Source organism: Amblyraja radiata, chromosome 1 (genome assembly GCF_010909765.2).
Source record: "Amblyraja radiata isolate CabotCenter1 chromosome 1, sAmbRad1.1.pri, whole genome shotgun sequence".
NCBI classification, from domain to species: domain Eukaryota; kingdom Metazoa; phylum Chordata; class Chondrichthyes; order Rajiformes; family Rajidae; genus Amblyraja; species Amblyraja radiata.
In genome coordinates, this window is record NC_045956.1 from 72,994,016 (window position 1) to 73,018,018 (window position 24,003).

The 24,003-nt window shown below is 46.2% G+C and overlaps 1 protein-coding gene across 1 annotated transcript in view; it reads left to right on the forward strand.

Annotated features, from left to right (window-relative positions):
- The window catches only part of cds1 (CDP-diacylglycerol synthase 1), a 157,511-nt gene that overhangs the window by 97,005 nt on the left and 36,503 nt on the right, over positions 1-24,003 (forward strand). Inside the window, exons 4-6 of the mRNA XM_033024092.1 lie at positions 9,842-9,939; positions 20,514-20,653; positions 23,521-23,579. Of these exons, the coding sequence (XP_032879983.1) occupies positions 9,842-9,939; positions 20,514-20,653; positions 23,521-23,579 (297 nt within the window). The remainder of the gene's footprint in view (positions 1-9,841; positions 9,940-20,513; positions 20,654-23,520; positions 23,580-24,003) is intronic.

The window sequence follows — 24,003 nt, forward strand, 5'->3', positions numbered from 1 at the left end:
GCAGTGATTATAGATTGCTTCGAAGTGTTTTGTAATAGACCTACGAGTTTAGAGGTGTGCGCCATAAACACCATAACACCATCAAAGTTTTGATAGGAGTAAAATAATGTGGAGTTATCTCATTTTTATCTGCTGCATGAGGGAGGCAGAGGCACAGATAAAACAATCACACTTTCATCCAACTTTTTTGACCATCTGCTCCCCGGAGATGTCATTTTTGCTGAATCATTGAATCACAAACACAGAAGTAAAAGCACACTTTGTAATTTTAAGATGATAAATTCAAATTCAATTCATATTCATTTAAATTGTTTCATCATACAATTTTGTCTTGTCTCCTTTGTCTCTTTTATGTTCACTGCAAGGCCTGGAAAAAAAACCTCAATTCGCCTTGACAATGTTGACATCAACAAGCACACTTGAAATAAAGCATTTTTTCTCCCATTTTTCATCGAAAGCACACATATTTATATCAATTGACAGTTTGTCATTTTTTTCACACACTTCAAAGAAAGTAGTTTACCTCAACAGCTCACATTTGATGTACCTTTGGCATATAGTTTATACTTCAAAGAACACATACATTGAAAGAAAACACCATATTTTTTTAAACGGCACACTAGAATCAAAGAAAGCACCTTTTAAAAAAATTATTAAAGAGAGCACACTCAAATTACTTTGGTATCTTTTTTTTAATACTGTTGTTACATTTTTAAATTAAAACATAACAGACCGTATGCCAAACGGGAGCATACTCATGCTTAACTCTGCACAGATCAAAATCTTTAATATCTCAATACTTATAAAACTCTGTTCTTGGATGTGTGTGCATTTGTGTGTGTGTGTGTGTGATGTTTGTATGCGTTTCACATCTCGAAAACACGACATGCTAACAGTGAAATTTTTACATATTCCAATAGAGATTTACGCCATGATGTCAAAAACCGCCTTATCTAAAAATTTCATGCATTATTTCTCGAGTTATTTGAAAATTTTCGCAAATCTCAAATAATTTAGAAAATAAATGAGATGGTCTCGCTGATGACGTCACTGGATCTGACTGCCCGCCGCTGCGAGTGACGTCACTCCTGTTCTGTCTTCTGTACTTCTTGACTTCTTAACGTCTTAACTTTTACTTCTTTAAATTCGTCACTTAGCGTTTTTAAACTGCTCCTCAGGTCGTGCTGCGCGCTCCGCTGGGCTCCTTGAAATTCTAGAACATGGCGGCGGCCGTTATCGGCGTGCGGGTGAGGGTGCGGGGCAGCGCGATGGGAAGATGGCCGTGGCGGCCATTACTCCCTCTGGGAGAGGCCGGCTATGGAGACCTGCGATTCCTCTGTCGATCGCAGGGACTCGGGGATTCGTGGCACCTTTTCCTCGCTGGTGATCCCGATCCCACCTAGCGATCTCTGGCAGTCATGGGGGACAACCTCCTCTCCGTCTCCCCCGCTTGATTGTCTGTCACGCGGGTGGGTGGGCTTCCCCTCGCGGAAGCCACGATTGGCCGGCCCTCCGCTACTTTTGACCGTCCTCAGATTGCGCCCGCCCGCGGCCTCCATCGAGTCTCCGCCGCCCGTTCGCCATCCTTCTCTCTTCCCCCTTCTCTCTTCCCCTTCTCTCTTCCCCCTCCTCTCTCCCCCCTCCTCTCTCCCCCCTCCTCTCTCCCCCCTCCTCTCTCCCCCCCCTCTCTCCCCCCCTCCTCTCTCCCCCTCTCCTCTCTTCCCCCCTCCTCTCCCCCCTCCTCTCTCCCCCCCTCTCTCCTCCCCCCCTCCTCTCTCCCCCCCTCCTCTCTCCCCCCCTCCTCTCTCCCCCTCCTCTCTCCCACCCCCTCCTCTCTCCCACCCCTCCTCTCCCCCCCCCCCCCCTCCCTCCCCCCCCCTCCCCCCCCCCCCCCCTCCCCCCTCCTCTCTCCCCCCCTCCTCTCTCCCCCCATGGATAAGTGACATTTTCGATCAAGACCCTTCTTCAGATTTATTTAGTTAGTTAGATTTAAATCCCACAGATGCCTTAGAGGGATTTGAACACCTCTCTCTGGTTCCCTGCACTATCACGCATAGTTTACAGATCAGGAACATTGACCTGTGGAGTAAATCTGATAATTCCAATTTGGAAAATATTCAATGTTGAAGTAAATTAGTGGCTTTGTCACAAAGTGAGCATGGGGCACTTGGAATCCTCAGCGTCAAAGGTGGATGGTGCTGCAAGGTTTGTACTATAAGATATCAGTTCCCCATCTGCTTGCTTCCATTCACATTCTGGAACCTGGTCTATGGTTCTCTTCAAACTGATTTTCCATTGTTTATTTCATAATCAGGACACAAATTCAAATTGAAGTCTACAGACTTCATCTAAATATATTAAACCTGGGAGTGTTGTCTTAACGGCAGTCAGGTTCTGGGACCTTTACAAATGTAGTGCTGATGTCAAATGTATTATCATGGAGCAGGTTATAACTCCCCTTCCCATTCCAAAACTGACCTTTTTGTCCCGGGCCTGCTCCGCTGTCAGTGTGAGGCCAAATGCAAATTGGAGGAACAGCACCTTTGATTTCTCTTGGGCAGCTTACAAGCCAAGATTTGAACGTTGATTTCTTTAATTTCGTAACACTTTCATTCGCTCCATTTCCCCCAACCCCGCCCTATCCACTCACGCATAGCCTCTAACTGCTCAGGCGCGGCTAGAGAGGGAGGGAGGGGGGTGGGGGTAGAGAGTGAGAGGTAGGGGGTAGATGGGTAGAGAGAGGGAGAGGGTGAGGGGGGGTAGTAGGGAGGGGGAGGGGGTAGAGAGGGAGAGTGGCAGAGAGGGAGGGGGTTAGAGAGAGGGAGGTAGAGTCGGGGGAGGGGGTATAGTGGGGGAAGAAAGGGGGGAGGGAGGGTGGAGAGGGAGGGGCGTGAGGGAGTGTAGACGTTTGAACACCTCTCCCTACCCCCTCCTCTCCCTAAATCCCCCCCATTCTCCCTGCTCAATTCCCCAGGATTTTTTTCCTTTCCTCCACTCCCCCAATCCCTCCCTCATCTCTTCAAGCGATGTAGCTGGTCTGTGCGAGGCTGAGCTTGCGGGGCCGAGCGGGTCCCAACGTAGCCGAACTGGTCCCAGCGGGGCCGAGCGGAGCGTGCAGGGCTGAACGGGTCCCAGCTGGGCCGAACGGGTACCGGCATGGCCGAGCGTGCGGGGCCGAACAGCTCCCAGCGGCCGAGTGGAGCGCAGTGTGTGGGGCCGAACGGGTCCCAGCGGGGCCGAGCCGGTTGGAGTGCTGTAGGGGGGTAGAGAGGGAGGGGGAGGTGAGGGGGTTAGAGAGGGAGAGGGGCAGAGAGGGAGGGGGTTAGTGAGAGGCGGGTAGAGATGGAGAGGGCGAGGGATCCCAGCTGGGCCGAGGCGTCGCGCTGTGTCCCGTCCTGCCTTGTGAGTTGATTGTTTCTTCAAAATGAGAGCTTGGAAAACTTTAATATTTTGAAGCTGTTTTTTAAAGGTTAGTTTGTAACTTGCGAAATATAGGTTGAAATGCGACGGGAAGATATTTATCCGGTCCGCGGAAAAAATGTGAGTAGCATGTGTGAAAATGCTACCTAGTGGTGGCCTAGTGTTTGAAAGAAGATAGAAATTAAGAAGATTAAAAGAAAGCTGACTCAACCCTGGTCCACACAGACACGAAATCAAAGGGAAGAGTTTTAGTATAATAATATATACTAGACCAAGTACAGAGCCGTTGGGGCGGCCTGAGGCGTCACACACACACACACACACACACACACACACACACACACACACACACACACACACACACACACACACACACACGATGCGGCGTACAACGTCTTTGTGTTTAGCCTCACTCTGACAATAATAATAATAATAATGGATGGGATTTATATAGCGCCTTTCTAATACTCAAGGCGCTTTACATCGCATTATTAATGGAGGAGATCTAGGACAGAAAGGTCTGTGTAGGAATGGGAAGGAGAGTTAAAGTAAACCAGGAGATCAGGTAGGTTCAGGCAGGTTGAGGGAACGTGTTCCACAAAACGATCGCCCACTCTGCGTTTGGTCTCGCCTATGTACGTCCACCTTTTGAACAACGGATACAGTAGATGAGGTTGGAGGAGATGCAAGTGAACCTCTGCCTAACCTGAAAGGACTGTCGGGGTCCCTGAACAGAGTCGAGGGAGGAGGTATAGCAACAGGTGTTGCCACTTCTGCAGTTGCAGAGGAAGGTACCTGGGGATGGTGTGGTTTGGGTGGAAAGGGATGAGTTAACCAAGGAGGTGCGGAGGGAACGGTCTCTGCTGAAGGCGGAAAGGGGTGGAGATGGGAAAATGTGGCTAGTGGTGGGATCCCGTTGGAGGTGGCGGAAATTTTGGAGGAATATGTGTTGTATGCAACAGCTGATGGGGTGGAAGGTAAGGACTAGGGGGACTCTGTCTCTGTTGTGACTAGGGGAGGGGGAGCAAGGGCGGAGCTGTGGGGTACCGAGGAGACACGAGTGAGGGCCTCATCTATGATGGGAGAGAGGAACCCCCGTTCCCTAAAGAATGAGGACATCCTAGGATGTCCTAGTATGGAACACCTCATCTTGGGCGCAGATGCGGCATAGACGGAGGAATTGTGAGTAGGGGATAGAGTCTTTGCAGGAAGCAGGGTGTGAAGAAGTGTAGTCGAGATAGTTGTGGGAGTCAGTGTGTTTGTGATAGACGTCAGTCAATAGTCTATTTGCTGTGATGGTGACTGAGATCAAGAAAGAGGAGGGAGGAGTCTGAGAAGTTCCAAGTAAGTTTGAGTGCAGGATGAAAATTGGTGGTGAAGTTGATGAAGTCTAAGAGTTCTGCATGGGTGCAGGAGGTAGCACCGATGCAGTCATCAATGTAACGGAGATAGAGTTTGGGGATAGGGCCAGTGTACGCCTGGAACAGGGATTGTTCAATGTGCTCGACAAAGAGGCATGCATAGCTGGGGCCCATGCGGGTGCCCATACAACACCTTGGACTTAGAGGACGTGGGAGCAGTCAAAGAAGAAGTTGTTGAACGTGAGGATCAGCTCCGCTAGGCGGAGTAGAGTGTTAGCAGAGGGAAATTGGATGATTTTGCGGGGAGGAAGTAACAGAGGACTTTAAGGCCTTCCTGGTGGGGGATGGAGGTGGAGAGTGACGAATGTCCATAGTAAAGATGAGGGAATGAGGGCTCGGAAAGCGGAACTCATTAAAGAGACAAAGGACTTGTAAGGTATCTTGGACATAGGTCGGGAGATTGGGCCAGGAGGGATAGGATAGAGTCAAGTTACGTGGAAACCATTTCCGTGGGACAGGAGCAGGCAGAAACAATGGGTCTTCCAGGGCAGTTGTATTTGTGGATTTTGGGGAGAAGGTAAAACTGGGCTGTGCGGGGCTGGGAAACGATAAGGTTGGAAGCTGTGGAAGGCAGACAGCCAGAAGTGATGAAATCAGAAATGGTGTGTGGGATTAAGGCCTGATGCTCTGTGGGATCATGGTCCAAGGATAAGTAGGAGGAGGTGTCTGAGGGTTGTCGCCTGGCCTCAACCCGGTAGAGGTCAGCGCGCAAGACTACCTCGGCACTGCCCTTGTCGGCAGGTTTGATGATAATGTTGGGGTTGCTGCAGAGTGTGCGGAGGGCAGTACGTTCAGAGGGGGTGAGGTTAGAGTTGGTAAGCGGAGTGGAAATGTTGAGATAGTTGATGTGTTAGAGTAGGTTAGGGGAGTGCTTTGTCCTGTCACTCCTCTCATCCAGGTTTCTTCTCTCCCTTCCCACCCCCTTACAATCAGTCTGAAGAAGGGTCCCGACCCAAATATCACCTAAACATGTTCTCCAAAGATGTTGCCAGACCTCCTGACTTCTTTCTTTCACCACTGATTTAGAAATGTTTAATCTCCGGATACAATGCTTTTTGTAGAGCTATAGATAGTGTCATAGAGAACACAGAAATGAGCCTCTTCCTGTCAACCACTAGTTGTGATAGTTGATAGTTTCCTGCTTGTGCAGCACAACATCATCACATGACAAAAAGGTATATTAAAAAAACGGAGGCAGTCTCTGTCTGAAGGCTATCTTCAGATTGTAGCCAACTGCAGACATGCACATCAGTGGATGAGTCGATCACTAAATCTCAAGACTGTCCATTACAATTCTCAAAATGTACTTTGCTGTGGAAGACCAATTTTCCAAGAGCCAAAAATGTTGCCCAATTTCAGCTAGAAATGCACAAATTGCAGTTTTATAGAAATGTTGGTGTGAATTTTGGAAACTACTTGCACCTTATAGAATGACTGTTTCCATAACTTTGTCCAAAACTTACAATTGTGTAAGTCAGGCCATTTTCTAGGCATTTGTGTTGACTTTGGGTCAGCTTCACTGGAAAAAGCAAAAAGTTGTATCAATCTCTTGAGTTTTGGAATTCTGCTTTGTAACATTTGGGTGCTGAACCTGCATGTGTGTACAATATTTACAAGTGTCTGTCCATATATCGCATTGTTTTGAGATGACTGTAATTGCCATTTCTGCAAAGTTGCTGGGGGTTAATAGCCAAGATCGCCCCAGCCAACAACACTGTATCTTCATCAAACTAATTTATGGTAGTTTAAGAGAGAATCGGTATCTGTTTGAGCTGTTACGTTTGAGCAGCGTTTGTGTTCCATCCCTAATGGCCAGTTCTCACGGTGCGACCTGAAGCAAGATGTCACCCGAGTGAAGTGGTCGTGGTTCAGCACGAGTTCCGCACGATAAAGAGTTCTCACGATAAAGAGTTCCCACGGTACTCGGCATTTCTGTTATTTGTGCGAGTGACTTGTCCGTCTCCCGATCTTTCCCGTTAATCTTGAATGAACATCGTGGACTGTAGTGTTGTTAATCACGTGGCACAAATGATGTTACTTTTTTTCACACACTATATTGTTTTTTTTCACCCGAGCTCTTTAATGAGCTGAAGAATAATCTGTTTTTTTTAGACAAATGTTGTTTGGTGTGATGCACCTTCTCTCAATATGTGCAAGAAGTCGTCTTTTTATTTTGTCGAATAGGAATAAAGACTGTGTCTCACATTGACCGTGATGATTGTCTTATTTTATTATCTACTGAGAGGTGAAACTTTCAGTCTGAAGAAGGCTCTCGACCCGAAACGCCACCCGTTCCTTCGCTCCAGAGATGCTGCATGTCCCGCTGAGTTGCTCCAAGCAACTGGTGTCTATCTTCAAAGGACTGACCACCGGGCTGGATGTCGGGGCTGGCGTGTTGCGTTTCACAGACCGAACTGTCCAATTAATAGTAACAGATGGGCACTCCCTCTCAACCACATTCTCTTGCCTTCTCCCCATAATCTCCTGACAGCCGCACTAATCAGGAATGTATCTATCTCTGCCCCTATTCTTCACCCTTTTGACAGTAGTTTTGTTTTATTGGAGACGCGGGAGACAGCGGATGCTGGAATACTGAGCAAAACACGAAGTGCTGGAGGAACTCGGTGCATTTGTGTTTAAGAAGGAACTGCAGATGCTGGAAAATCGAAGGTACACAATAATGCTGGAGAAACTCAGCGGGACAAGCAGCATATCAGAAGGGTCTCGACCCGAAATGTCACCCATTCCTTCTCCCCAGAGATGCTGCCTGCCGTCGAGTTACTCCAGCATTCTCTTTAAACCGGCATCTGCTGTTCCTTCCGACACATGCACAAGAAATAGGCAACTTTTCGGGCCGAAACGTTGCCTATTTCTTTCGTTCCATAGATGCTGCTGCACCCGCTGAGTTTCTCCAGCATTTGTGTGTGGGGGTGGGAGTTGGGGGGAGGGGGGGGGGGGGGGGAGATAAGGCAGCCTGAAGAAAGGGTCGCATGTCCATTTCCCTCCGTAGATGCTGCCTGGCCCGCGGAGTTCCTCCAGTCTTAGAAACTGCTTTAGACAAAAAGAGACACAAACTGCTGGAGTAAAATAGCTCAGCAAGTGAGGTACCTGAACACTCAAAAATGAAAAAGAATGAAAATGTGATTATTTCACCTCCCTTCAACTATTTTGTGTTTCAGCATGAGAGGGATTATAACATTAGAGACATTCATCTTGTAGTGATGTGTTAATGAAGAATTGCAGACATCAATCTGATAGTAAAAAATATATTTATTTAACAATGAGGTAAAACAAGCACTGACAATCAAACTGATCAGTTACTCACCGTTCGCAGGAGTTCCCACGGTACCCGCAAGAGTTATTACGGATATCGCACGGGCCACTGCGTTCATACAATGTTGCAACGCTCACCAAAAAGTGCTCTAGGCACTCTTGGAGAAATTCAAAAATGTTTGAATTTTCTCCCGACCTTACCAAGTCACACGACTACCTGCCGTTAGCGCCACGGAGGTCCTCGGTGGTCCACGAATGCCGTACTGCTATCGCAGAAGGTTCCCACTATGTTAAATCTTGTTAAGTCTTGCTTCAGGTCGCACAGTGAGAAAGCCCTTTAATGCTATTGAGAAGATGGTGATGAGGTACTGTCTGGAACTGCTGCAGTACTTCTGGTGAATCGTTTGGGTGGTGGGTGCCCAATGACAGTGAAGGACCTGTGATACATTTCCAGGTTAAGATAATGTGACATGGAGGAAAATCTGCAGGTGGTGATTTTCTCATGCACCTGCTAGCTTTGTTCTTGATGGTAAAGGCATAATGTATGAGGAGTACTGTCAGAGTAGCCTGGAGAATACCTGCAGTGTGCTTTTGTAAATAGTGCACACTGCAGCCACTGTGAGTCAGTGGCGGAGGGAATTAGAATAGAATAGAATAGTAGAATAGAATAGAATAGTTTCTTTATTGTCATTGTAACATGAACCATGTACAACGAAATTGTAAAATGTCAGCCAGTCAGTGCACCATTCAAACATTTCTAAAAGCTAACGATACATACAAGGTAAAATATTTTAAAAAAGATAAACAACTAAAATAAATATCATGAAAATAGCACGCATAAACACCCAGCCCTACATCCTTCTGTCGATTTCACAGTCTCTTAGTATGTATCGCCCCTGCGTTCCTTGGCGGCTACATTTAGTGCCTTAATAGCAGTGGGGTAAAAACTGTTTTTAAGTCTGTTTGTCCTTGTCCTTGTAGATCTGTACCGTCTGCCTGACGGTAACAGTTCAAACAGGGAGTGTCCGGGGTGGGAAATGTCCTTTATAATACTCTGGGATTTTTTGATGCAGCGGGAACTGTGTAAGTCCTCCAAGGTAAGGAGAGGGCAGCCGACAATCCTCTGGGCGTTGTCAATGGCCCTCTGGAGCGCTTTCCTCTGAGCCGCTGTGCAGCTGGTGTACCATACGCATACACAGTATGTTAGGATGCTCTCAATGGAGCACCGATAAAAGGACAGCAGCAGTCTCTGAGTGATGTTATTCTTCCTGAGCACCCTCAGGAAGTGCAGTCTCTGCTGGACCTTTTTCAGCAGCGCAGAGGTGTTCACGCTCCACGTTTTAATGTTTAAGGCGGTTAATGGGGTACCAAGCAAGATGAATATTATATTTGTGTTGAGCTTAAAAGTTGTTGCTGTACTCGTCCATGCTGATGAAGAATAATTTGTGCCTTGTAGATGGTGGAATGGGCACGAGGTGTCAAGTGGTGCCATAGGATACTATGTCATAGGATACTACCTCTGACCTACACTTGTAATCACAACATGGATATGGTTGGTCCAGTTGTGCTTCTGGTCAAATCGATCAGGGTTGACTGAGTTGTGACAATGTATATCATGACATGTGAAGGATATGACTCCAATCACTGGAGTGTTTTCTTTTTTGCACTTTGATGTTCATTGACTGAAGTTTTACCTTGGCCAGTAACATTATCTACATTTCTTTCAGGTTCTCTATGTTCAAATCAAGTGTTTTCATGAGATCATCACAATTGGTTACAGAGTTTATCGTTCTTATGAATTACCGTGGTTCAGAACCTTGAGCTGGTGAGTTTGAGTTTAAACTATTTTACAGGGTAAAAGGGGAGGGGGTCTTTATGTATGTAGTCCAGTATGTGGATCTCTTGTATCAGTGTGCAGTTCATTTCCAGGAAAAACTTTGTTCTCGTTTACTTTGGAGCTTCACTGTAAATTTGGGTAAAATCTCAGCCTTGCAATAGGAGTTGGTTTGAATAGACAGATGTTATTATTTTGTAATCGGCAGCATTTTTAAAAATTGCACTTTCAAATTTAAATCCTTTCATGGTGACCATTGATTTGCACCAATACAAAGTCGTATTTTTGAATGGATAAATATAAAATCCTCTCCATGCAGTTGTCAGAATATGTAAAGCCATTAATCAATTAATTTCAAGCTTTTCAAAAAAAATCTCCTTAAATGTTAAAAAGTCTCCTTTTCTACAGAAAACGTAGTTTATTCCGTCTTCCCTGATTGCTGCAATTTTTTGGTGCTGGCAATGTCTTCATAACTCTTCTGCACCTTCAGCAAAATTTAGTAATTGCATATTCCTGACTTGCCCTTGAATAAAGGGAGCTGGAGAAGGAAGTTTGCAGATGATGCAAACATTTATTATGTAGTTTGCAGTAAAGCAAAAAACTGCAGGGTGATTTGAGATCATATAGTCAGTTGGGAGGTAAAATGGCAAATGGAAGTTAATGTTGACAAATGTGAGATCATACATTTGCGTAGGTACAATGTAATAAGAAAATGCGCAATGAATGGGAGGTGTGGTGGAACAAAAAAAAGTTAAAATACATGTTCACTTTACTTTTTTAAAGTAGTACATAGGTCAATGAGGTGGTTAAGAACGGTCCCCTTTATTTGTGAAGGCATAGAATAGATAGGTATTGTTACTACAGGTGCACAACCTTTTACCCGAACATCCAAATAACGAAAACCTCCGAATAGCGGCCATTTTTTCGGTCCTTGAAGAAAGGTCCTTGAAAACGTTCACCGAGGGCGGCCTGCAGAGGTGACAGCGGAACCTCCGGTCGGTCCTCGAAGAAAGGGGAACTAAATCCCCATTCATAAAAGAGAAGGTGAGGGTATATTGCGCGGGAGGGTTAATAATTGACAATCTGCTGCTGCCTGCCCGCTGAGTTAAAAAGTTCCCACGGTCACGATACACAGTGTATCGTGAGTCAGTTTCACCCCACCTACACCCCTCTGCTTCCCGGCCATGTGTGTGACCCCTTCCCTCCCCTCTCCAGCCCATTGCAACGGCGCGGGGGCTTTGCACTGTCTTCACGTCGGCGATCTAGCAGGACCATGCCAGTCACCGGAGACGTCAGGACCAATTGGACATCGACCACCAGGCCCACCGCAAGCACGGAGATTCCAGAGACCCACAGCCAGCAGCAGCCCAGCCCCGTTCCAACTCCAGAGGAACCTGGGTTGCGGATGACGGGGCGCAGCTCGGGGCGTCGTAGAGGCTTTTTCTTTCACAGGGAGCTTTCTGCTGTCCGGCAGAGAAGAAAGGCTCTACAACAAACCTGTCCCTCGCTCGACTCCACGGAGGAGCGTCCATCTGGGGGGGGGGGGCAGCAACAAGGCGGTAGGACCGCTTACCCGGCGCCCCGCTATCCCGACACCGTGCCGAGCCCAGCCCGCTAGCGCCTGAGCAGCGGGCTGGATCTAAAGCCAAGGAAGAGGCGTCCGGCCAGTGGCTCGGGGAGCGGGTTCCTGTTGGTCCTGACGTCTCCAGCCACCTGCCATCCTCCGGGAACTGTACTGCCCTTGCAAGAGAGTGGGGTTGTTTGCAGTTGCAGAGGAAGGGGGCAAGGGCGGTACAGTTCCCAGTCTCAGCTCCAGTCCAGGGGGATGGCCGGAGACGTCAGGACCAACGGGACACCGACCCCCAGGCCCACTGCAAGCACGGAGATCCCAGAGACCCACGGCCAGCAGCAACTCCAGCCCAGCCCTGCTCCAACTCCAGAGGAACACGTAGGGGCAGAAGCTGATGGTGTGCAAGGTACGTCTTGTTCTTGGGGTGACGGATGAGGGGGCGCAGCTCGGGCTGTGGGCAAACTGCCACTTGTCGCCGTAGCGGCCCATCGGGGAGCGGATTCCTCTGGAGTTGGAGGGGGAGGGGGGTATTGTGCTGTTTGATCGCCCCCTGCTATCCCAGGGACAGGGAGACACAGCGGCTTTTTAGACTGGTGGGCAATCACTTCCAAAGTTCTGCCCACACAGTCAGTACACCTCTCCTACACTGCATTTCATACAAACATTTATTCTGCAAGAAAAAACTACATTGAAGACTCAACCTCTTCGAGTAACTGCCGGGATCAAGGCGCAAACTCGCGACCTTGCGGATATGAGCCGAGCACTCTACCACTGAGCCAGCCATTAAAATCTACGCTAAAAAAATTCCATTCCGAAGACCGACAAATTCTGAATTACGAAAAGTGTCTGGTCCTAAGGCTTTCGGATAAAAGGTTGTGCACCTGTACTGGCAACATTGTTAGTGGATGACTGCTCGAGTACATCATGCAGTTTTGGTTGTCGCATAACAGAAGTTTTCATTACACCACGGAAGATGCAGAAGAGTTATGAAGACATTGCCAGCACCTAAATATTGCAGCAATCAGGGAAGACGGAATAAGCTAGGTTTTCTGTGGAACAGGAGACGTTTTAACATTTTAAGAGATGCTTTCATAACAAAAATAAGAGGGACCTATTTCTTGGAGAACGAAAGATTGTGGATTTAAAGTAATTATTAGAAGTATTATAGTGGAGAGGAAATGGTTTCTGTGAGGAGGATAGTAGGAGTTTGGAACTCACTGCTTGAGAAGCTGATAGAGGCAGAACTTGGATGGGAACTTGACCTGCAGAGATACAAACCCAGAGATAGAAGGTGAGGCCAGGCTGGGTAATTTTCTTTTCAAATGTCACTGGTAACATGGGCCAAGCAGTCTTTCAAGTTGTAAATTTTCTGTGCTTCTGTTAACCATATTGAAAAATAATACTGCTATTAAGTTTGAAGGGTCTCGACCCGAAACGTAACCTATTTCCTTCGCTCCATAGATGCTGTCTCACCCGCTGAGTTTCTCCAGCATTTTTGTCTACCTTCGATTCTCCAGCACCTGCAGTTCCTTCTTAAACACTGCTATTAAGTTCTGTAGGTTCACTGAAACTTAGTTGTTACAGAGAATAGTAAGATTAAACGAGAACTTACCAGTTTGAAGTTTGATCTTTATTTTATGAGGAGTAACGTTGAGGGATTACGTGAAGAGCTTGCCAGTACACATGTGTGTCAATCTTCAAAGCAGCGGTGTGAAATCACAGACAACAGTTATTGAACTAAACATAGTAAGATAAGAGAAACTAGAATACCAGTTGACCTTTATGATAGAGGGTGGGCGTGGAGGGCACGTAATCCCTCAACGTAAATACACCTGAGCAATTACAAACCCCCATGAAGCCATGTGTCCCAAACATTATGGTGCCCTAAAATGGGGGGACTATGTATAAACACTGCTGTAATCTCTACATGGTGAAACCAAAATGTATAAAAATGGCCTTCATTAAAATCTGACCATGTGCACTTTAAGCACATGTGATTTTTTTCTGTTACAAATCTCAAATTGTGGAGTACAGAGGCAAATAACTAAATGATGGATCTTTGTCCCAAACATTATGGAGGGCACTGCAGTTAGATTCCACCCACATGGTGATGCCTACGGCTACTAAGCCCTATGCTCCATATTTCTCTCCAGGTCTCTTCTCCATATCTTTCCCTAACTCCTCCTTCTTTTGGGCTCTGTAGAATGCATCTATATGACCATTGCCATTATTATCATCTTGTGTGGAATGTCATCAATATTTATTTGATAATATTCCTATGAAGTACACTGGAAGCACATAATTTAACCTTTCTACCAATTATCCTGATCTCTCTCAATTCATATACTCGTTTTCCAACAATAATAGTAAATCAACAAAAATGTTCTCCATTTCGCACTCGGTCATCATCAGAATCTCCACTCTCTTGACCCTGGCAACTTCCTGAAATGCACTCTGATGGTTGCAAAACGTCAAAATTTTGCTCGGTCACATTTGATGGGAGTGTTTTTACCCAAAATACATATGTCAGTATGATATAGAAACATATAAACATAGAAAATAGGTGCAGGAGTAGGCCATTCGGCCCTTCGAGCCTGCACCGCCATTCAATATCATCATGGCTGGTCATCCAACTCAGTATCATGTACCTGCCTTCTCTCCATACCCCCTGATCCCTTTAGCCACAAGGGCCACATCTAACTCCCTCTTAAATATAGCCAATGAACTGGCCTCAACTACATTCTGTGGCAGAGAATTCCAGAGATTCACCACTCTCTGTAAAAAATGTTTTTCTCATCTCAGTCCTAAAAGATTTCCCCTTTATCCTTAAACTGTGATCCCTTGTTCTGGACTTCCCCAACATCGGGAAAAATCTTCCTGCATCTAGCCTGTCCAACCCTTAAGAATTTTGTAAGTTTCTATAAGATCCCCCCTCAATCTTCTAAATTCTAGCGAGTACAAGCCGAGTCTATCCAGTCTTTCTTCATATGAAAGTCCTGACTTCCCAGGAATCAGTCTGGTGAACCTTCTCGGTACTCCCTCTATGGCAAGAATGTCCTTCCTCAGATTAGGAGACCAAAACTGTACGCAATACTCCAGGTGTGGTCTCACCAAGACCCTGTACAACTGCAGTAGAACCTCCCTGCTCCTATACTCAAATCGTTTTGCTATGAATGCTAACAAACCATTCGCTTTCTTCACTGCCTGCTGCACCTGCATGCCTACTTTCAATGACTGGTGTACCATGACACCCAGGTCTCGTTGCATCTCCCCTTTTCCTAATCGGCCACCATTCAGATAATAGTCTACTTTCCTGTTTTTGCCCCCAAAGTGGATAACCTCACATTTATCCACATTATACTGCATCTGCCATGCATTTGCCCACTCACCCAACCTATCCAAGTCACCTTGCAGCCTCCTAGCATCCTCCTCACAGCTAACACTGCCACCCATCCGCAAACTTGGAGATGTTGCATTCAATTCCCTCGTCCAAATCATTAATATATATTGTAAATAGCTGGGGTCCCAGCACTGAGCCTTGCGGTACCCCACTAGTCACTGCCTGCCATTCTGAAAAGGACCCGTTTACTACTCTTTGCTTCCTGTCTGCCAGCCAGTTCTCTATCCACATCAATACTGAACCCCCAATATCGTATGCTTTAAGTTTGTATACTAATCTGTTATGTGGGACCTTGTCGAAAGCCTTCTGAAAATCCAGATATAACACATCCACTGGTTCTCCCTTATCCACTCTACTAGTTAAATCCTCGAAAAATTCTGTAAGATTCGTCAGACATGATTTACCTTTCATAAATCCATGCTGACTTTGTCCAATGATTTCACCACTTTCCAAATGTGCTGCTATCCCATCTTTAATAACTGATTCTGCTAGAATCAGTTTCCCCACTACCGATGTTAGACTAACTGGTCTGTAATTCCCCGTTTTCTCTCTCCCTCCCTTTTTAAAAAGTGGGGTTACATTAGCTATCCTCCAACCCTCAGGAACTACTCCAGAATCTAAAGAGTTTTGAAAAATTATCACTAATGCATCCACTATTTCTGGGGCTACTTCCTTAAGTACTCTGGGATGCAGCCTATCTGGCCCTGGGGATTTATCGGCCTTTAATCCATTCAATTTACCTAACACCACTTCCCGGCTAACCTGAATTTCACTCAGTTCCTCCATCTCATTTGACCCCCGGTCTTGCTATTTCCGGCAGATTATTTAAGTCTTCCTTAGTGAAGACAGAACCAAAGTAGTTAGTCAATTGGTAAGCCATGTCCTTGTTCCCCATGATCAATTCACCTGTTTCTGACTGCAAGGGACCTACATTTGTTTTAACTAATCTTTTTCACTTCACATATCTATAAAATCTTTTGCAGTCAGTTTTTATGTTCCCTGCCAGTTTTCTTTCATAATCCATTTTCCCTTTCCTAATTAAGCCCTTTGTCCTCCTCTGCTGGACTCTGAATTTCTCCCAGTCCTCTGGTAGGCTGCTTTTTCTGGCTAATTTGTATGCTTCATCTTTTGTTTTCATACTATCCCTGATTTGCCATGTTGTCCAAAGATGCGCTACCTTCCCTGATTTATTCTTTTGCCAAACTGGGATGAACAATTGTTGTAGTTCATCCATGCAGCCTTTAAATGCCTTCCATTGCATATCCACCGTCAACCCATTAAGAATCAATCGCCAGTCTATCTTGGCCAATTCATGTCTCATACCCTCAAAGATACCTTTCTTTAAGTTCATAACCCTTGTTTCTGAATTAATTATGTCACTCTCCATCCTAATGAAGAACTCAACCATATTATGGTCACTCTTACCCAAGGGGCCACGCACAACAAGACTGCTAACTAACCCTAGGTACACAAAATTGCTGGGGAACCTCAGCGGGTGCAGCAGCATCTATGGAGCGAAGGAAATAGGCGACGTTTCGGGCCGAAACCCTTCTACAGACTGATGGGGGGTGGGGGAAAGAAAGAATGAAAAGGGGAGGAGGAGGAGGAGCCCGAGGTCGGGCGGATGGGAGGGTGGGAGGAGACAGCTAGAGGGTTAAGGAAGGGGAGGAGACAGCAAGGGCTAGCCAAATTGGGAGAATTCTATGTTAATGCCATAAGGACGCAAGGTCCCCAGACGGAATATGAGGTGCTGTTCCTCCAATTTCCGCTGTTGCTCACTCTGGCAATGGAGGAGACCCAGGACAGAGAGGTCGGATTGGGAATGGGAGGGGGAGTTGAAGTGCTGAGCCACCGGGAGGTCAGGTAGGTTATTGCGGACTGAGCGGAGGTGTTCGGCGAAACGATCGCCCAACCTACGCTTGGTCTCACTGATGTAAATCAGCTGACATCTAGAGCAGCGGATGCAGTAGATGAGGTTGGAGGAGATACAGGTGAACCTTTGTCGCACCTGGAACGACTGCTTGGGACCTTGGATGGAGTCGAGGGGGGAGGTGAAGGGACAGGTGTTGCATTTCTTGCGGTTGCAACGGAAAGTGCCCGGGGAGGGGGTGGTGCGGGAGGGAAGGGAAGAATTGACGAGGGAGTTGCGGAGGGAGCGGTCTTTGCGGAAGGCAGACATGGGGGGAGATGGGAAGATGTGGCGAGTGGTGGGGTCACGTTGGAGGTGGCGGAAATGGCGGAGGATTATGTGTTGTATTTGCCGGCTGGTGGGGTGAAAGGTGAGGACCAGAGGGACTCTGCCCTTGTTGCGTGTGCGGGGATGGGGAGAGAGAGCAGTGTTACGGGGTATGGATGAGACCCTGGTGTGAGCCTCATCTATGGTGGCGGAGGGGAATCCCCGTTCCCTGAAGAACGAGGACATTTCCGATGCCCTGGTATGAAATGTCTCATCTTGGGAACAGATGCGGCGTAGGCGGAGGAATTGGGAGTAGGGGATGGAGTCTTTACAGGGGGCAGGGTGGGAAGACGTGTAGTCCAGATAGCCATGTGAGTCAGTGGGTTTGTAATGTATGTCGGTCAGGAGTCTGTCCCCTGCGATGGAGATGGTGAGGTCAAGGAATGGTAGGGACGTGTCGGAAATCGTCCAGGTGTATTGGAGTGCCGGATGGAAGTTGGTGGTGAAGTGGATGAAGTCAGTCAGTTGTGTGTAGGTGCAGGAGGTGGCGCCAAAGCAGTCGTCAATGTAACGGAGGTAGAGGTCAGGGATGGGGCCCTGGTACGTCTCGAACATGGATTGTTCAACGTACCCGACAAAGAGGCAGGCGTAGCTGGGGCCCATGCGTGTGCCCATAGCTACGCCTTGTGTTTGGAGGAAATGGGAGGAGTCAAATGTAAAGTTGTTGAGGGTGAGGACCAACTCCGCTAAGCGGAGGAGAGTGTCAGTGGCTGGGTATAGGTTGCTCCTCTGGTCGAGGAAGAACCGGAGGGCTCCGAGGCCATCCTGGTGGGGGATGGAGGTGTAGAGTGACCGGACATCCATGGTGAAGATGAGGGGGTGAGGGCCCAGAGAGTGGAATGCGTGGAGGCGGCGGAGAGTGTCTGAGGTGTCTAGAACATAGGTGGGGAGGGATTTGACCAAGGGGGATAGGATGGAGTCAAGGTATGTGGAGATGAGTTCGGTGGGGCACGAACACGCAGAGACAATGGGTCTGCCGGGAGAGCCGGGTTTGTGGATTTTGGGGAGAAGGTAAAAACGGGCCGTGCGGGGCTGGGGAACGATGAGGTTGGAGGCTTGGTCAGGTAGGGCGTGGGAATTGATGAAGTCGGTGATGGTGCTAGAAATGGTGGCCTGGTGCTCGTCAGTGGGGTCATGGTCCAAGGGTAAGTAGGAGGAGGGGTCCGAGAGTTGGCGCGTGGCCTCAGCTTTGTAGAGATCGGCGCGCCAGACTACCACGGCACCTCCCTTGTCGGCTGGTTTGATGACCCAATCTGGGTTTTTGCGGAGTGATTCGATGGCAGTGCGTTCAGAGGGGGAAAGATTAGAGTGAGACGGGAGTGGAGAAGTTGAGGCGGTTGACGTCGCGGCGGCAGTTCTGAATGAAGAGTTCCAGAGCCGGGACTTTATGAGGGGGGTTCCACGAGGAGGGGGTGCGTTGGAGACGGGAAAAGGGGTCATCATTGGGGGGCGAGGACTCCTTCCCATGGAAGTGCGCTGTGAGGCGGAGACGACGGTAGAAGCGCTCCAAGTCATGGTGGGCGCGGAACTCATTGAGATGGGGGCGGAGGGGGACAAAGGTAAGACCTCTGCTGAGGACAGACCGTTGGGTGGGGGAGAGGGGGAGGTCGGGGGGATGGTGAACACCCGGCAGGGGTGGGAGTTGGGGCCAGAGGAAGGCAGGTGGGTGGACTGGGGACGGGGCGATGTGTGGGGGGGGGGGTTGTGGGTGTTGGAGGAGTGGTGGGTGGTCAGGGGGTGGGGGGGAGAGAGGGCTGTAATGTGGGTGGGGAAGAGCGGGGGTGACATGGTTGGGGGGGGATGGGGGAGGGTCAGTGGAGCAGCCACTGAGGTTAGCACGGCTGGGCAGACGGGCGCTAGGACCGAGTGGAGTTAAGTCCAGGAGAGTGGGAGTAAGCAGCGTGGAGGCTGCAGGCCCAGTGCAGAGTCCAGGCTCCAGGTAAGGCGACGGCTGTGGGTTGCTGGAGGGGGGTGGAGTGGCGCGGGTCACCGGACCCGATGGTCGGAGTCCAGTGGCGCGGGTCAACGGACCCGATGGTCGGAGTCGAGTGGCGCGGGTCACCGGATCCGATGGTCGGAGTCCAGTGGTAGTTGAGTCGGGGTCCGCGGGCGATGTGAGGGTGGTCCCGGTGGGCGGATGGTCGGCGGGTCGGCGGCGAGATGAATCGGGTGCGTTGCGGCGGCCATGTTGAGAGAGCCCCGGTTCGGCGGCGACGTCGGGTCGGGCGGCGATGTCGGAGGAATCGGCGATGGGGAGGGAGTCCAAGTTACCGTAGAAGCTGCGAGGCTGGGCGTCATCGGTCGGCAGATGAGGGTCGGCGGCGGCATCGATGTGGAGGTCGGTGAAGGCGGCGTCCCGGTGAGTATGGAAGTCACTCCTAGTGGCCAAGATGGCGTCGCGGGACTCGGGCAGGCGATGCGGGCCAGAGTTGGGGCCCGGAGTCTGCGGGCGGTCGAGTCGCGGAGTGTAGGCGTCGAGAGCGGCCTGGAGTCGGGATAATTTAAGGTCCTTGGTGGAATTAAGGTAGGCCAGGAATTTTTTATTAAAGAGGTGGATCTTCCGGCGGATGAAATACAGCTGGGGTCCGTTGCAGGTCTGGGTTAGTGAGGCCTGAAGCACAGGGAGCGTCGATGTGAGGTCCTGTTGGTGCCGGCGCATTGCGACCAGGGTGGATCTCAGTGCCCGGTTGGAGAATTGCTGGGTATACCGGTGGATGGCCAGTCGGTACCGATGGTCCGGTTGGGGTCCGAACTGGGAAGTAGGGAACTGGAGCTGGAAGCCATGGGGTATGAGATGATGGCGCAGGCAGGCCCCGAGGAAGCAAATGTGGCTGTCGTATCGAGTCTGGGTAAGGATGTGGTCGTACAGTTGGAGCGCAGGGGGGATCACAGAGGGTGTGCAGTTAGAGAGGAGGTTGTGAAACTGTCTCCGGAGAGAGGAGGCTCCTCCTCACTCCTGCTAACTAACCCTTCCTCATTACTCAATACCCAGTCTAGAATAGCCTGCTCTCTCGTTGGTTCCTCCACATGTTGGTTTAGAAAACTATCCCGCATACATTCCAAGAAATCCTCTTCCTCAGCACCCTTGCCAATTTGATTCACCCAATCTATATGTAGATTGAAGTCACCCATTATAACTGTATATACATTGCACTAGTTTAATTTTTTTTTAATAGTTACTTGAAATTATAGAAATTGATAGTTGATTCAGATTCAGATTCAGATTCAATTTTAATTGTCATTGTTGTAGTTATTATTGTCATAATATTGCCATACTGAAATTATCAAATGCCACTTTGATTTTTCTTTTGAATATTTTATTTGCAGGTCTGATGCCTAATGTAAATTCTTTCTGGCAGGTACATTCTACTATGTGTAAATTATTTCTTTTACGGGGAAACTGTTGCTGATTACTTTGGTGGTCTAGTGCGAAAGGAAGTGCCTCTTCAATTCCTAGCCCGTTATCACCGCTTCATCTCTTTTGCCATGTACCTAGCAGGTGAGTAAATGTTCAGCATATATTTACTAACAGTTTTAGGTTTTTAATTTACTTATTTTATTGCTGGAACTGGTTCTTGTGATGCAAGTCTGAGGTGTTACTACAGTTGTAAGTGTATTTTCTTCGAATTATCCAAATGCTTGCAGTCATCTATCAACGCTCACATGACACAGGCGGAAAATATGTTGCTCATTCAAGTTTTTATCGTCCAGAAGAGCAATCCATTAGTGTCATTTTTCTTTGTGAATCCTTGTATCTCTGTAATTTGTTTTCACTCAAAAATGATTATCTACTGCCTTTCTGTTCCTATTTGCCAAGAACCTACACTAGACAATTAGACAATAGCCAAATTTGCAATAGACAATTAACAAACTTGCACATCTTTGGAATGTGTACTCTTGGCAGTGCAAAAATGCAACATTGTTCGGCATCCTTTTGGTGTTTTTCATGTACATCGATTGCACACTATCAAAAATGGCAATAATACACTGGATTGCTGAAATATATAGCAAGACGGTTGGTTGTAAATGCAAAGAGAATTTTAAATTGTGCTGTGCACAATGATTTTTCTTCCAATTCAATATTTTTATTCTTGAAGCAGCTCTGCTCGATAGAATAGACACAGAATAGAATAGACATTTACTTGGTTCCATGATTTAGTTGATATGTTAATAGCAGAAAGAAACCCATGGACAGGGAAAGGAAAATTCATGAGGCTTTTGGTCTTTTGGAAATAGTGATCTGAGTTAAAATACAAATAGAAGCCATGTCCCCTATTGTGTCTGAATCAGATCCTTGCTAGCAAAGCAGAAATGACCCTGATAGCATTTACTCCAAGATAAGTCCATGTATGTTCTCATACCATTATTTTTATACCTGTTTAATAAAGGATGCAATAGTGTTAAACACACCAAATAGAAAATCATGTACAAATGTAATTGAAGAAAAAAAGTATCAGATGCTGCTCTTGAAATGGTACATGTTAAAAAAATAGCATGTCCCTACATTTTCAGATTATTTGAATTACAGTGTTACTAATTTGCACTATTATTTTAGGGAAAAGGAAGATAATCCTTTTTGTTTTTGAGCATTTTGGGGATGAAAACTATTTATTCAAAACATGAAATAATTGGTAGCACTCTATTTTTATTTTATTTGATATTTTCAAAATACATAGCATTGTAACTGTAAATTCCAAAATCACAACTAAGTTGTTTTGCCTATTTGTCAAAATACATATTTGGTTTAAATATGGGAACTTGGAACATGCTTATTGATGTTATTGCTTGTAATATTATGCAAGAATTAGATGTTTGTTACTTAATTGACATCAGCAAATAGCATTTTCTTTGATCTAAGATTTCATGCTTCATTTGCTTATTTCTGGACCAGTTCAATGATTTTGTTCAATCTTGAATTAAATCAATCAACTGAAATTAATCTACCTAGGTGTTTGGCATGTATGCATGAACATCTGATTATCAAGTAATGTATTGTTGTTTGTTTTTGTTAATATATTTAAAGATTGTATTTTGATATGTAATTGATAAATTCAGTTAAAAACTGACGTCATTTGTGTTGAAATTAGTGTGCATATGTTTGTGATTGAAATTTCAAAGGTACCGAAAATTTGAATTTACGTTAACCTCTCTGTGGAATCCTAAAATGGTACACTGATTTAATTTGTGATTTTACCCAATGCTGCAAATGTTTAAAAGTTTAAGACACAATGCGGTTGTACATTTTCCAGAAGGTAAATGTAAGAGGAGAATGGAATAAACATTGTAAATCCATATGATCATTAAAGTGACACAAATGATAACTAATAGATTTCTTCTGAATGTCCAATCATTTCACTTTATTTGGGACACCTTCGTACATGTTTATTATTACCATTGGCTGTTTTAAAATGAGTTTTCAAAATACTCATATGAACATTATTCAAAACGATAAATATTGTGTAGCAAGGGAGAGCTACAGTTTAATTTGAAGGTAACTTGTGTTTGCCTTTAATTTGGAGGCAGGAACATGTTCCTACACTCCTGTTATCAATTTGGCACTCAAATTCATCAAATAATCTTCTGGGCCAATCGTTTAATCTTACAGGTTTTAAATAATGTTTCCGCCATTTCAGTTTGGTTTGATCAGCGTGGTCGCTAGGAGAAAGTTAAATAAACTTCCAGTGTTTTGATTGAGCAGCTAAATCAGTCGTTTTGCTTTAAAGTTGCTTTCTGAAAGTTTATTTTTCCTCTTCCCTACCTCCTTCACTGTAAAGAATGCAATACGCTCCTTATGACCACCTTCACATGAAGGCACAGCTGAGATTGTAGATATGCCATGTAAGGAATTACAGGCATGAATTCCTGAACTGACGTGACAGTCCAGAAAAAGATTTTAAAATACATTTACAAATTTAGTGATTTTGGTTGTATTTCTCTATATGATGTATGAACATTGAATCATTTTGCTGAAACAACAATTTGTTCCTCCATATAATTAAAAAAAGATTGATTCTAGAATTTCTAGGGAAGAGAGAAGTTCCTAGTTTTTATCAAAAATGAACACATAATCTTTCCTCCGTTAATATTCAAATGTGTGTGATACGGGAGACTGCCGTTAGTCAGCATACATTATGCTGCAGTATGTTCTGCAAGATATATGATATTGTCAAGTTATTAGTTTTGATTTGAAGACTTTCAAGTCAGCTGTCTCATCATTGTATGGCAATTGCTTATAATAACTACTTTATGGGATTATGCAAGTATGCAGGGAGGATGCATGAGCCAGTACATTAGAATGGCTTTCACCATAACTCGTTTGTATTTTGTGTTAAGAAGGCTAATAAACTTCCTGCTGTCACTTTTCAGGCTTCTGCATGTTTGTACTGAGTTTAGTGAAGAAACATTACCGACTGCAGTTTTTCATGGTGTGTATCCATATTTCCTTTGTAGTTATTAATGTAAGTGGAGGGACTTTCCACATTGCTACCAGTTTTATAAATATTTATTGCAGTTTATTATAGACCATATTTAGATTTAGTGTGTGTGGTGTCAGATTGGTTCTGTTGCTGGACTATCAGTTCTGAATAAAATAAATGGACAAATAAATGAGAGACATTCAAATCTCAGTAACTGTGGAATTCTTACTTCCATGAAGTAAGAATTAAAGGACAAGTGTCAGTAATGGTGGCAATGAAACTGCTGGAATGTCTGAAAAGCCCATCTGACTCTCTAGTACCTTTTTTTAGGTAGGGAAGCTGCCATCCTTACCTCTTCTGATCCAGTATTGTGTATTTTTTAACTTGGCCTTTGGGGACCCTTTTTAGTGTTGGTCTATAAAATGTGGCATTG